Here is a 14,267-nt window from a genome sequence, read left to right as displayed (position 1 = left end):
TGGAGTGTGTTAAAGGTATCACTGTGGATATTTTTTATGTGAGAATGTAGATTGGACGTGTTCCTAGCAGTTGGACATATCTTATCACACAGTTTGGATTTTGCAGACAGCTTATTTATTTTGTCAACATTTTGCCACACTTTACTAATTTTAACCATTTTATAAACGTATATTGAACAATAAATTTTACACAACTGACGGTTGACACTGCATGCGTTTATTCGACTATATATTTATACAGCAGCCATAGACACTCATACTGCAGCAATATTTGTCACACAGTAACTGAGTTATACGGATACCTGATACTATTACCTAGTGAGTAAGGTGACTTTATAAAATTGAGTAACCTAATCGTTACTTATCTTTCAGACTTCAGTATTAGGAATGTAACTATATTATATTATATTGTATTGTATTGTTGAGAAGTCATAAATTACAAATTTATTACACCTAAGCCCTTATCCATGGTCAATTTATGTGTCACTAACATGTGAACTACGGTCTACGGACACTAATCTTTACTTATTATTTTAAAAGTGAATTTCCCAGGGAAGTTCCCAAGTTTCCCGAGTGGGAAATAATAATAGGACAAGGCCAAGGTTATAACCTTTAAGTTAACCTTTCAGCAGGCGCGTATGCGCATTTTGTACGACAATTATAGATTTATTGACATAACTTTTATCATGTACGATCGAAAAAAAGAGATCATCTGCTACAATGATATGCTATAAATGCAAGTTGTACACATGTAAGAAGCATTCTAGCAAAAATGAAATAATTTGTCAGACATGTAATGACGAAAGTTTATTAGACTAGAATTCGATTATTTATTTATTTTATAATGTATTAGGTTATACTGTGTTACTTTTATTTAGTAAGAAATAGAAAAAAAATCGTGTTTTATTAACAATTATATTGAAATCATCATAAAAAATTATAAAAAAAATATGTATAAATTCATAAAATATTATATAAATAAGAAAAAAATATTACGAACAAATATTTCTATTAAAAATTATTTATTTATCCTTCATTTTAATTAAATATATATGAAAAGCATTTTGTCGTATAAAGTACGATACGCGCCTGCTCGTATACTACACAGTAGCGCGCCTGCCAAAAGGTTAAGGATATATTTTTCATTTTAAATTTAAAACTCGATCTTTTTTAAGTCAGCCTTTTTTTTCTGTACTTTTTTCGGGGATTTATATAATATGATATAGTATGTACATTACTAATAGAACTCACAGTCTTATATATAATAGATCGTGATTAAACGTAAAAGAACCGAAATACCTTATTATTTCAAATAAGGAAGTAGTTATAGTATAAGATATTGTAATAATACAATTTGTGATTAGAACCGTATTATTACAAAAGTTCCTGCTCGTAAAGTAATATTGTCATTTTTAAAAAAAAAATTAAAAAAAAAATATTTTTCATTTTCATATACATATATGGAAATTGCGATATATCAATAAAATCACGACATTCTATCGATATTTGATATCTATCGAAGCCGTCATACGATATAAAAATATCGATATATTGGAAGGAGTTATCGATATATCGAAAATATCGATATGAGGGGTTTCAATTCAAAACGCACCTTTTAAATTTTTCTTATTTATTAGGACAGCTAATTTTTTGTTTCTCTGATCTAGATTACATGTGATATATTGAAAAAATGATAAATAAATTTCTGATATCAAAAGTTATCTCTTTAATTTTTTTTTGGTATATTTTTAAGCTTAAAGAAAGTAATTTTGAACCGAACGTACTTTTTCCAGGAAAGTACCTTTGGAATAAAACATTGGAATAAGGACTTTTTGGAAAAAAACAAATCTATTTTTATCAAAATGCACCATTTCCACTAGTATCTATAATATTATAATATTATAGTTTTTTCTTTTGCTAAAAATTACTGAAGACTCATATCATATTAATTTATTGATATAATTTGTAGGTACTAAAGTCTACTAAAGAATACTGTGCAATTGAAAAGAAAGGCTCATACTCTTTATAGATCAACGCGAAGTCCAATTGATTACTCTCGTTTCTCAAATGTACGTGCTCAATGCAAGTTTTTAACTAGGAAATGTCACTCCAAGTATATAGAAAATACTGAGTCCTTGTTCTGGAAAAACCCAAAAGCATTTTGGGATTTTGTTCGTAAAACTAAAGTGGAAACACAATACCCGTAACAATTAAGCTTGGTGATGCTTTTGGTAACGATAGTGATCTCGAAAGGAATAGAGTACCTCATGAGCTCCCATCTTCTTGTCATGTGAGCCTATACGATGTCTTAATACGTCGATATATCGATATATCAGTAACAAGTTCAACGCTGTGAGGATAATATTTCCGCATACCAAGCTTCAGGGGTGTTGGTTTCTTTACTGTCAAGTGAAGTCTTGTGCTCTGTAATTTTGTATTTAAATTGGTATTTCATTTGAGTGCCCGTGTTTATATGTAATCATTTTTATAATAATCTTAATGTTTTTATTAGGATCGGAAATGAATGTTTGACAATTGCAAATTACTTGGTAAGTTGACTTGTAAATATTTTATTTACATTACTTTTATTATTTATTTAATTTTTATACAATATCATTACTTGTAAATAATATAACTTAAGAGGATGTCACACTAAAACCTGTACGCGTGCAACGCTCCAGAGATGGCGTTGTTCGCCATATCACCGCCGTCGCGGCAGGCCGTAACCACGCCCATTATCTCCGTGACGGGGTCCTTGCGTCGTAGTCGCGGGAGACGCACATTATTATTCTAAAGACCGTCGTGTTGAGCATTACGCGTCAAATGTAGTTGACGACAGTAGCATATGCGTATTTAGGCCGACGACCTATATATTTCTTATGTACTAACACGCTATACTCGGCATTTTAAATACCCTCGAGTAACCATGAATTAACGATTATATTTTATAATGTAATTCACTCCTTTAATATATGTAGCAATATAAATAACGTAGAATCTGTATTAAAACATAGCTTGTTTTGTATTTATTGAAATATTACTCATTTAAATATCATCTAGGTATAATACCTATAATAAAATTAAATAAAAAAACTGTATTATAAACCTTTTATGGTAATAATTTGGCATTTTTTTTGGAATAGAAACAGATAACTTATTATTTAAAAAAAATAATAAAATAAAGGTAGGTATACCTAATAAACCTATAATTAATTAAAACCAATTTCTTTTGATTGTCGATTTAACTACTATATGTCTATATTGATGATTGATGGATAATTGATGTATACAATATATAAAACCACTAATAAAAGGTTTATTTATTAATAGTTCTATATAAATGGTACCTACATTATTTTATTAACACGATTGTTTGGTTGGAGCTGTTTTTTTTTAAAAATAATTTGTTGTCTTTCCTTTGTATGTTTTGGCTCAGCAATATCACTTATTAAAAATCTTTTACCGAATTTGGGGTTCACTATTTCAGGTAGCAAACACTTGGTATAAAATCTGAATCAAATTTAAATGTTACCTACAACAATATTTAAATGTGTTGAAAACGAAATTAAATATTTAAGACATAGGTACATTGATTATTACTTTTCCTTCTCGGATTGCTTCAAATATATCATAATATTCACGAGCGGAAAAAGGACATTTTATTTCAATAATATAATTTTTACCTAAAAGTCCATCTAAAAACAAGATATTTCTACAAGTATAACTTATTTATTATTATAAATATATACATATATTAAATATACTGTAATATTATAATTACTGTAATGTAACATGCTTTCTAAAAAATATTTATAAAATTATAATTCTTACCTGGACTTGCAGCCAAATAAGGTATTTTATCATCTACAGACCAGCTGGGTCGATATTAAATCCAAATTTTTTTTCAAATTGTAATTTCGCTAATGGCTCCATAACTCTTCCATATTCAATTGCCTTTATTTTATGGTTCATGTTTCCGTATAATAATTCATGCACTGTATTCTTACACGAAGTATTAGGCCTCATCTTACATATTTTCCCAAACTTTGAGGCTGTTAGACGATGTTTTCTTTCAGTATGCCAAACTTGAGATTTTGCCTGAGATCTTGTTACTTTCTCCAACATTTCTAAAATTCAATTACATAATACATTGGTAGAATTTTGTAGGTAAATACATATTTAAAATACAAGGTAGGTAATCATCACAATTTTAACTTTTTTGAAAATAATCTTATACATAATTTCAAGTCGTAATAAAACAATATAAAAAAATTATATATACAGGCTGTAACTGAAAGAGCTGACAAAAAAAAAAATCTATGCTACTTAAACGTATGACAAAAATTGATAAAATTATATGATTAGTAAATAGTTTAAGGGTATATTTCTTATTAGTATTAAAAAATAAAAATAATTTTTTTGATTACACGTATAGCGCAAGTGGCTATAAATTATATATAAACAAAAAAATTTAAAAATATTGATTAGAACAAAAGTTATTCCAAAAGTCAGTTCTTTCTGTTACACTCTATGTATATTTTTGAAAGACAATATACATTTTTTATTTCGTATTCCAAATAACTTTGGAATACGAAATTTATAAATACCTCTATCAGTTTTCATTAATTTATCAATAAACTGTTTTTTTTTTACATCAAGTTCTTCCGTAGTTATATCATCTTGTAGCAAATCTGCTAATCCATAATGTTCATCTGGTCCAATAAATTTAGATTTTCTTTTTGATTTCCCTTGAAACAATTTGCGCCTTCTTTGATTATTTAATCGTACCCTATTGGCACTTTTCAAAAATGTTTTACCAAATTTTCCTACCATTGAATTATTTAAATTAAAACGTTGAAAATTTAAATTAATATATTTTTTTGTATAATACCTGGAATTTTATTTATAACCTTTTTAGTTATAGCACGTAAATAATGGTTTGAGTTAAAAGAAATTACTGCTGCTTCAACTCTAGTATTATAGGCGTTACGTTGAGATAAATTTATCCTTTTGCCACGGATGTATTTGTTTATCACACTGTTAAATTGTTCATAGATGTTGTTGTCAACATCTATGATTAAGCTTTTAGAATTAAAAACTAATCGATTGGCTGCATTATTAATTTCCATTAACATGCCACTTTCTATTGCTTGTGGAACCCAATTTTCTCCGCAATTTTTTTTTTTATCACAAAAATATTTATCACATTTGTAGTGTTGTCCAAGTACGTGAAATGGCCCATTTTGCAAATCTTTAGCTAAATCTAAAATATCATGGAATAATAGCGTTTATTAGGTACACACATTAAATAAATAATTTTATAATTTTATTAAACACATAACTTTTAAAATGCATAGGTAAGTACAACTACTTACCATCAATTTTTTGTGTTGTAGATGTACATTCATTTTTACGGTGAGCTATAGCTCTAATGACTGCAGTTCTAAATCGCATTGTATGTGTTTGCACAAATTTTCTTAAAAGCATTGGAAATGAAGATTTCTTACTTATAATTGACAATTTTTGCATATAATTCCGTAGTAAATGATTGCGACATTCAATTTTTACCACTAACATATTTGGTCCATAGGGTAATATTTCGTTCAACCTCTTACTAACGCTACTATCACCGTCACCTATTAAATTATACCATAAATAAAGTATAGAAATATTATATTATTTCATTATGTATACCTAACAGGAAATAAATTTTACCAATTAATCGATTAAACTTTAAGTTATGTAGCTCTACACTTCGCATAAAACCCTCTGCCACTCCGTCAGCTTCTATAGATGTTGCTGACTTATTCCAGTTTAAAAAACAGTTATGAGATGGTTTATTTTCTTTTTTTGATTCAGCACGATGACAAATTATGCAAAAACGATTTCGACAAATAGAATTTTTTTAGTTTTAAATCCGATTATAGTTGCCTAAGAATATTGTACATTAGGTACTTGAAAATTATGTTCATGTACAGAAATAAAAATAAGAATGAAATATAAATATTATAATAAAGTTTTATTTATACCACTCCAGACAGCGCATCATATTTTGTCTTATAGCTACGCTTTGACCACTGACCATCCGAAACTACTGTACAAAATGGTACACCATCCTCATCAACATCTCCAGCTTGTATCGCTAATTCCCGTTCTTCTTCTCCAGCCTTTCGTATTTCATCCCAAGCTGTATTGTGGACACTATCACTTAAATGTTCGTGTACTTTCGAAAAAGTAGTATTCGCAATACAAGGTATTTCTAATGCAGTGACAAACTCAGACAACTGTCGGTAACCAATACCTATCAGTTATCACATAAAAAATCGTAAATATTAAATTAAATTATACACCATCATATTATATAGGAATATGTTTATTATTAGAATGTATTTTAAATTATTAATAAAATAAAATATTATAAAAAAAAAAATCGTACCAACTGATATTGTTCCGTTTACTACAGCTTGATTTATCGACATATAAGAATCATTATTATTGTCTTCTGAACTAATGATTTGTTGAATATTGCACATTTTACACTTAAAAATATACTTCGAATAAAATCCATATCGTTTTTCCTCAATAAACTCCATGTCATTGAATGTGCAGTCAAATCCACCTTCGTGTTTACTTAATAATTTAATTTGTTCAAAAATGTAACCAATATCCACAATTCTCCTAACAGTCAATACAGTTGTCTGGCATCTTATAGAAATAATATTAATTATATTTTATTAAGTGATTTTTAGTTTAAAATTAAAATGTAGTCTTAAAAATTGAAATATTGTACGTACAATGAGTCTTTGTCCATACTTTCACAATGTAATTTATACGACGCGATATCTGTGGTATTATTTCCTTCATTACCAAATGGTTCTTGGTTAACCCGCGAAATATTTTGGCTAATATTGTCATTAAAAGATGTATCGGTGTGCCACAATAAATTATTTGTATTCACCATTATGTTACATTTATGTGCTGGCGTAGAAGTATACCTAAAGGTATATTTAATAAACCAAAATAAAATAAATATTATAATTATTAAGTGAAAAAATCAAGTATTTCCAGTATTTCGTTTTTTAGTTACACCAAAATTGTGTGAAAAACAAAGAAATTGAAAACCTCATTTTCCCAACAACTCAATTGTTGGACATACTGCTTGTTCCACTAGGAGGGCAGAGTAGCTTTAAATTTTGACCCCCCCCCCCAAATAACACAAACTAGATCTAATTTTTTGACTAGTTCAAAATCTAAAATTAAAATTTGTAGTATAAATGTATTTACTTACACAGCATCATATTGTACATGGCCAACTACAGTTTGCTTAGATATTTCAGTATCACTCGTTTGAATATCATCCGATATCATAGGTTGCAAAATGCTTGACGTCGGATTACATCTAAAATATAGGTATAATTCCACATCGGAACGAAAAATGTAAATTGAATATCATGTAAAAAATAGGGGTCCGCGATGATAGACCCAAAAAAAACCATCGTTGTAAAATATAACTTTGTAAATTACAAATAGGGGCTTACTCTAACATTGTATCATCAGAACTAGAATTTTCGACTTCAATAAATAAGCTGTGTTCTATGACTTCAGTTTCAGGCGTTTCAGCAGATGGTTTTTCAATAGGATTCGATTGTATATTATTTCTAAATGAAATATTTTGATTTTAATTTCAATTTCACTTATCGATAATTGTTTTTTTCTGATTTAAACTTAAAATAATATATTGATTTGTTAAATTTATGATTTTTATTTTATTTTACAATATTGATTTAATTGCAGTGGCGTCCTAACCTTTTATTGTTTATGCCAACATTTTTGCAGGTCTTTTCAAATCATTACCCGGTCACAAAATAATTTTCATAGTGGGAGGGACTAGAACTAAACAATAGAGAAATTTTTTTCGCTTAAACCAAAGATTAAATTTTAATTGGTAATAATATGTTTTTTAATTTTAAAATAAATAATATGTAATTTAGGGCACTTACCTTGATTTTTTAGATCGTCTTAGCGAAAGTGTCTTCGTGACCATATTTTTAGTCGATCGCTTACGTTTTAGCACATTTTTTTTATTTCCCATGATAAACAATGTAACGAACGGAAACAAGTGGAAAAAAGTTACAAAAACTGAATTAACTGATGTGATCACGTCGCAGTGCCGCAACTAAGGTTAATAGGGCCGAGGTGCAATACCAAATAATAGGGCCCCTTACTTACCAACATTTTACAACATTTTTTCATGAAAAATATATTTATATATGTAAACGTTAAGTATCCACCACAATTTAAATTTATTTTTAACTAAAAAAATACAAATTTACATTAGATAAAAACATTTACATTACAAAAATAATAACATATTTATAATATTAAAATTACTTTAAAAAATTTTTTTTTCTGCTTTTTTGATTGGCAAAGTCAATAATTAATTTTTCTACATCAAGTTCTTCAGTGCGAGCTCTTTCTATATTTAATATACTTATGTTTGTTAGTTGGTCTTGAGATATCGAGTTTCTTAAATAGTTTTTAATCAGTTTAAGTTTAGAAAATGACCGTTCGGCCGATGCTACAGTCACTGGTAAACTTAAAAATATAATACAAGATGTAACAACTTCACTATACAAAGATGATAGGTTGTTTTCTATTAAATATAAACATAATTCTTTAATTGTTTTCATATCAGTGTTTTTTATAAATTCCTTTAAAGATAGAACTTGACTAGTTAAATCGGAAGTTACGTCAGTTTTGTAAAACTGAATAAAATCATAGCATGATTTTACTATTTCTGCTTCATTTAATTTTATTATATTTGGTGGCAATAAAAAATTAAAAGTATTTGATACTACTTTAAGTCCTTTAAAACGATCTTCGAGTTGAAATAAAGCAGTATCAACTAATGGTAAAAATACTGAAACATAAAATTTTTCCTCTGTAATATCCAATCTCCTGTCATCATCAACTTCACCAAATAGTTTTTTAGAATACATTTTTCGTTTATTTTCATTCTGAAATTGTATTCCCCATTTTAGACACATTATTTTTGCTGATTCTACCAGTTTTTTATAATTATGTCTCATGTTTTTAATTGAATTAATACCAATTTGCAAAAATTCATTGGCTTGATGGATACTGGTTTGTGAGCTCTGTAACATCTTGGATACCACAGATAATGGTTTCAAAACATTTTCCCAAATAATTATAAGCAAAACAAACTCAAAAGATTGCATTTTTTTTAAAAAAGATTTTGCTCTATTTAATTCATCACTTTTTTTTCTGGTTAGTGAAATATTTGTCAAAGATTTCAACACATTGATAAAATTTTCTTTTAATGCGTATACAGATGAATGTCTAGCTTCCCATCTTGTATTGCACACTTTTTTCAAAACTTTTTTTTGTATTTGATTTGCTATATCATTTCCAAATGCTAATGATGCCCATCTAGGTGCACTTTGGCTGAAAAACAAATATATATTTTGGACTAAATCGAAAAATGTAGAAATTTTTAATGAACTTTTGGCAACATCAGCAATTACTAGATTTAAGTTAAAGAACTAGGGTCTACATCAGAAATCCGTTTTTCTACCCCTGATTTAGCACCGCTCATAACTGAGGCTCCATCGTAGCCTTGTCCTCTACATTTTGTAACATCTAAATTATATTTTTTCAAAATATTAAGTATTAAGTTGAAATGTCCTTCTGCGTTATGATTCATCAATGCATAAAATCCTAAGAACGATTCCTTTATTTGCACAGTATGTTCATTATAATTCACAACAATATACCTAAGTATCACAGAAACCTGGTCAATTTTGGTAATGTCTTGTGTTGAATCTACTATGATTGAGAAACATTGTGCCTTTTTTATTTCTTTACATATATTTTTTCTTAACTCAGCAGCCAATAATTCAATAAGTTCCTTTTGTATCTTCCAACTTAAATATTTTATTTTTGATTCTTCGTTATATAAAAGTTTACTTAAAATAATTCTGATACTGTCGTGATCGTCGATAAGCTCTAAATATAGATATAGTATCCTTTTTGTATGGTAGCCGGCAGGCATATGGCGGTAAGAAATTATTTTTATAACTTGTACGCCATACGCACGCCGGCTACCATACAATTTATTGTTTATGTATAATTATATTTAGATTGATTATCATTTATCATAGTTTTTATAATTATCATTTTATCGAATATTAAAATTATTAGTGTCCAGTGTACAGTTGAACGTAGTGGACATCGGTATTCTGTACTACTACGTAAATAGTAAATTTTTAGTGCCCATATTTTTAATAAAATTGAAAATGGAATCATCAAATAGGCCGAAAGGCAACGAATTAATGATCGTGAAATCGAAAATTAACTTCTTCGTGACTTTGATGATAGTGACCTAAGTGGTTTTAGTGAATTCGATGATTCAGATGCCGATAAAGATTTCCATGCATCATCAGAGAGTACAGACGGATCCAGTAGTGGTAAGAAACATTTATGCACAATATTAGGTATAATATTCTATGGTTTAATTTCTAAAATTCACTCAATTGTGTTTTTAATTTGTAACGTCACAGCATTTTTTGCACTAATATTATTATTATCACAAACATACCTGTACCCATATTGCCACTAATGAGCGTACCTTATTTATATATTATTATGATTATACCAGATTCTCTCAAATTATTAATATTTTATCAATTCTATGTATAAAAACATTTTGTAGGTATATTACATACAAATAAATACTTTAATAATAATTGTTTATATCTATAGTTAGACTAGTTTATAAAAAAAACCTTAAATACCTACCTATATTAAAATTATACAATAAATTAAAATAATAAATCTACAATTTTAGATACCAGTAATCATCGTGAAATTCAACAAGTTGAAAACCCTTCTCTAAGTTTGAATGTGACCAATCTTGCTTGGTTTAACGTAACAGGCGACTATCAAAAACGATTTGTATTCAATAAAAATCCCGGATTAAAAATTGATATTCCAGAAAATGCATCAGTTTGGTACCATTTTAATTTGTTTTGTAGTGATGATATTATCGAACTCATTGTAATTGAAACAAATAGAAATGCTGAGCAGTTTCTTTCAAAAATTAGATTATCGAAAGCGAGTAGATTTTCCAAATGGGTACCAACAAATTATAATGAAATAAAAAAGTTTATTGGTTTACTTTTATGGATGGGCTTAGTGCAAATGCCAAGCATAGAGAGTTATTGGAGTACAAAATCCAGATATCTTAATAGTATTGCCGGTAAAACGATGCCTAGGAACAGGTTTGAGTTGATATTAAGGTTTTGGCACTTTTCTGACAACTTGAAAGCCCCTGTAGATGACAGGATTTATAAAGTTCGTGGTTTGATTGAACGTCTCGTTAAAAATTATCAATCTGTTATGGAGCCAGGTGAATATATGGCTATAGATGAGTCAATGGTCCCTTTTCGTGGCCGTTTGAAATTTCGACAATATATACCAGGAAAGGCCCATAAATATGGTATTAAGCTTTTTAAAATTTGCGAGGTGAATGGATATACACATGACGTGAATGTTTACGCAGGCAAAAACCAAGTTAACGGTAAGGGCTTAGCATGCAGAGTTGTCCTGGAGTTGAGTAACCCTTTTTTAAACGCTGGACGGACAATAGTTACTGGCAATTTCTACACCTCTTTACCTTTGGCTAACGAACTTTTAGAAAACAACACTCATCTTATAGGAACCTTAAGAACAAATCGAATAAGATTACCCGAAATTTTTAAAACAAAGCTACGACCTGGTGAAATTATCGGTAGAGAAAATATAAATGGAATTGTAGTCGCAAAATGGCACGACAAAAGAGACGTTTCCATGATGTCCACTAGACACAATATTAACATGGTCGAAACTGGAAAAAAAAATCGTAAAAATGAGTCTATTTTTAAACCGCAAATAATATTAGACTACAATGCAGGAAAAGCTGGAATCGATCTATCTGACCAACTTTCGAGTTATAGTTCCCCTGTTCGTAAATCTATTAGATGGTATCACAAAGTTGCCACAGAAGTGTTACTCGGTACATCAGTGGTTAATGCATTAATTGTATATAACATGAATAAACCTTCAGATAAAACAATATCCATCACAAAGTTCCGTGAAATGTTAGTTGACGAATTACTTGAACTAGACCAATCGCAGATTGCTATATCAGATAGTCCAACTACTTCAACTAAACGTGGCCGAAAAACTAATCACAAATTTGAAGAGTCTGTAGAAAGAGATTACCGTAACCGAAAAGTTAGAAAAAGGTGCCTTCATTGCTATTCGCTCAAAACCACAGCTGTCGGTTCAAAAAAAGCTAGTGTTGAAACGAAAAAAGTAACTACATATTGTTCTACTTGCAACATATATACATGTATAGATTGCTTTAACAAAAATCATATTTAAATTAATGTTTTAATGTTTTTTTTTAACAACAATGTATACAATATAATTTTCTGTAACATCGGTATTTATTGGTTTTTTATAGGTATGTAACTCTATATTAATTTTTATTTACTATGTATTTTAAACATTAAAAATTGTATAATTTGTTTACATGCTTACCATGCAAGGTCAAAAAATTATTAAATTAAATTATATTTATTATAATTATTTTTATATCTGCTATTACACTTTCAGAATTTTTTTATACCTATTATGTTCAGAAGTTCATAAAAATATATTGTTTTATTTTTTTTTATATACTTATTACTTAAACTAATTAATTTTTAAGTATTTTTAACACGTTAGCCGCCGTGTGCCCGCCGGCGGTCATACGGCGGTCGTTTATTGATACGCCAAGTGTGTTTTCCCAAGTTATTACTAATTTGTATGTATTTATATCTTTGGTTCTAGTGTAGCTATTAAATCGATTCCAAGAGTAAAATTATCAGCGATAAGTACTAATTTTAAACAGTGTTATAACTTTGTATGGTCGCCGGCGACCATGTGGCGTGGTGATAATACGATTTTACTTCTGACGCCATTTGCCCGCCGGCGACCAAACGGCAAACATACTATTATTTTCCATATTGTGTTTGTTTTAATTTTTTGTAAATGAAGTTATCAAAATGGCTAGCTCAAGCAGGCCAAAGAGGCAGCGTATCAATGATTGCATTAATGATGATGAAATAGTTAACGAACTTTTTTGTGATGAATTGAGTGATTTTAGTGATTTTAGTGAAATTGACGATTCAGATGCTGATCGTGATTATTTTCCTTCTGAATCAGAGAATTCAGTAGTAGATTCGACTAATATAGGTAATAAAACTTTATTAATTTTTATTTAATATTTATTATTCATTTTTATTTTAATTTTTTTAAAATTTAAATTATTATTTTTACTTTATTTTATTTTATTGTATTTTACAATACGGACGTTTATAATTATTATTTGGGCTGGGACATATTTTTTATCACAGAATTTTTTATTCATAATTTTAAATCAAATATTTTAATATAGTTGACATATTATTTTAAATTATAGGGAATAATCAGGATTTCAATATTGAAAATACAGTAAAACTCGCTTAAGACGCTCTCGCTTAAGACGCTTTCCCGCATAAGACGCTGTTTTTAGTCGGTCCCTAGACATTTCCTATACTAGTCAATGTAAAAATCACCTGTTAAGACGCTCAGTTTTTCTCTGTCTAATCGGGTAAAACGCTCTTTTTTTCAGCAGATTACGATAAATTTTAGTAGTTTTGTGAAAATAAAAATAGAATTTTTAGTATTATACGTGTTCTTATCGTTTTATTTTATCGCTATACCTATTTTATCATTACTTATTATAACAGTTTTACTGTATTTCATCGTCTTATGAGATTTAGTAAGTGCTGTTCGTTCGCATGTGTATAACCGTAATTTCGTTATGGCTAGTGGTATAAAACGTAAAGCGCTAACGATTTCGGACAAACTCAACATTTTGAAAAAGTACGATGAAGGATTGGCTGAGAAAAAAAAACAAAAAGATATTGCTAATGAACTGGGGATACCTCCTTCCACTTTAAGAACTTTATTGAAAAACAGACATGAAATAGAACAAAGCAGCTTGTTAGGTGGCAGCAAACGACAAAAATTAAAACACGGGAAGTATGAAGAGTTGGAAAATATTTTATTGGAGTGGTTTCAACAAGCTCGTAGTTTAAATTATCCAATAAATGGAGGTATAATCACGGAAAAGGCGATGGAGATTGCCGCACGTCTCAACTTAACCGAATTTAGTGGAT

General features: G+C 28.8%; 1 protein-coding gene across 1 annotated transcript; it reads right to left on the bottom strand.

Moving 5' to 3' along the window:
• Window positions 1-8,387: 8,387 nt before the first annotated feature.
• LOC132933738 (uncharacterized) lies at window positions 8,388-9,089 on the bottom strand. The gene has a single exon (XM_061000015.1). It carries the CDS (start codon window positions 9,087-9,089, stop codon window positions 8,388-8,390), a length of 702 nt encoding a protein of 233 aa, XP_060855998.1.
• Window positions 9,090-14,267: the final 5,178 nt, after the last annotated feature.

This window comes from Metopolophium dirhodum, chromosome 1 (assembly GCF_019925205.1).
Source record: "Metopolophium dirhodum isolate CAU chromosome 1, ASM1992520v1, whole genome shotgun sequence".
In the NCBI taxonomy this organism is placed as follows: Eukaryota; Metazoa; Arthropoda; class Insecta; order Hemiptera; family Aphididae; genus Metopolophium; species Metopolophium dirhodum.
Note: the sequence above shows the minus strand (reverse complement) of the source record. Positions and strands in the feature narration are given on the sequence as shown.

Bases quoted from the DNA above. Each gene is read 5' to 3' on its own strand.
- LOC132933738 (XM_061000015.1), bottom strand. From the start codon at position 9,089: ATGAGACATAATTATAAAAAACTGGTAGAATCAGCAAAAATAATGTGT.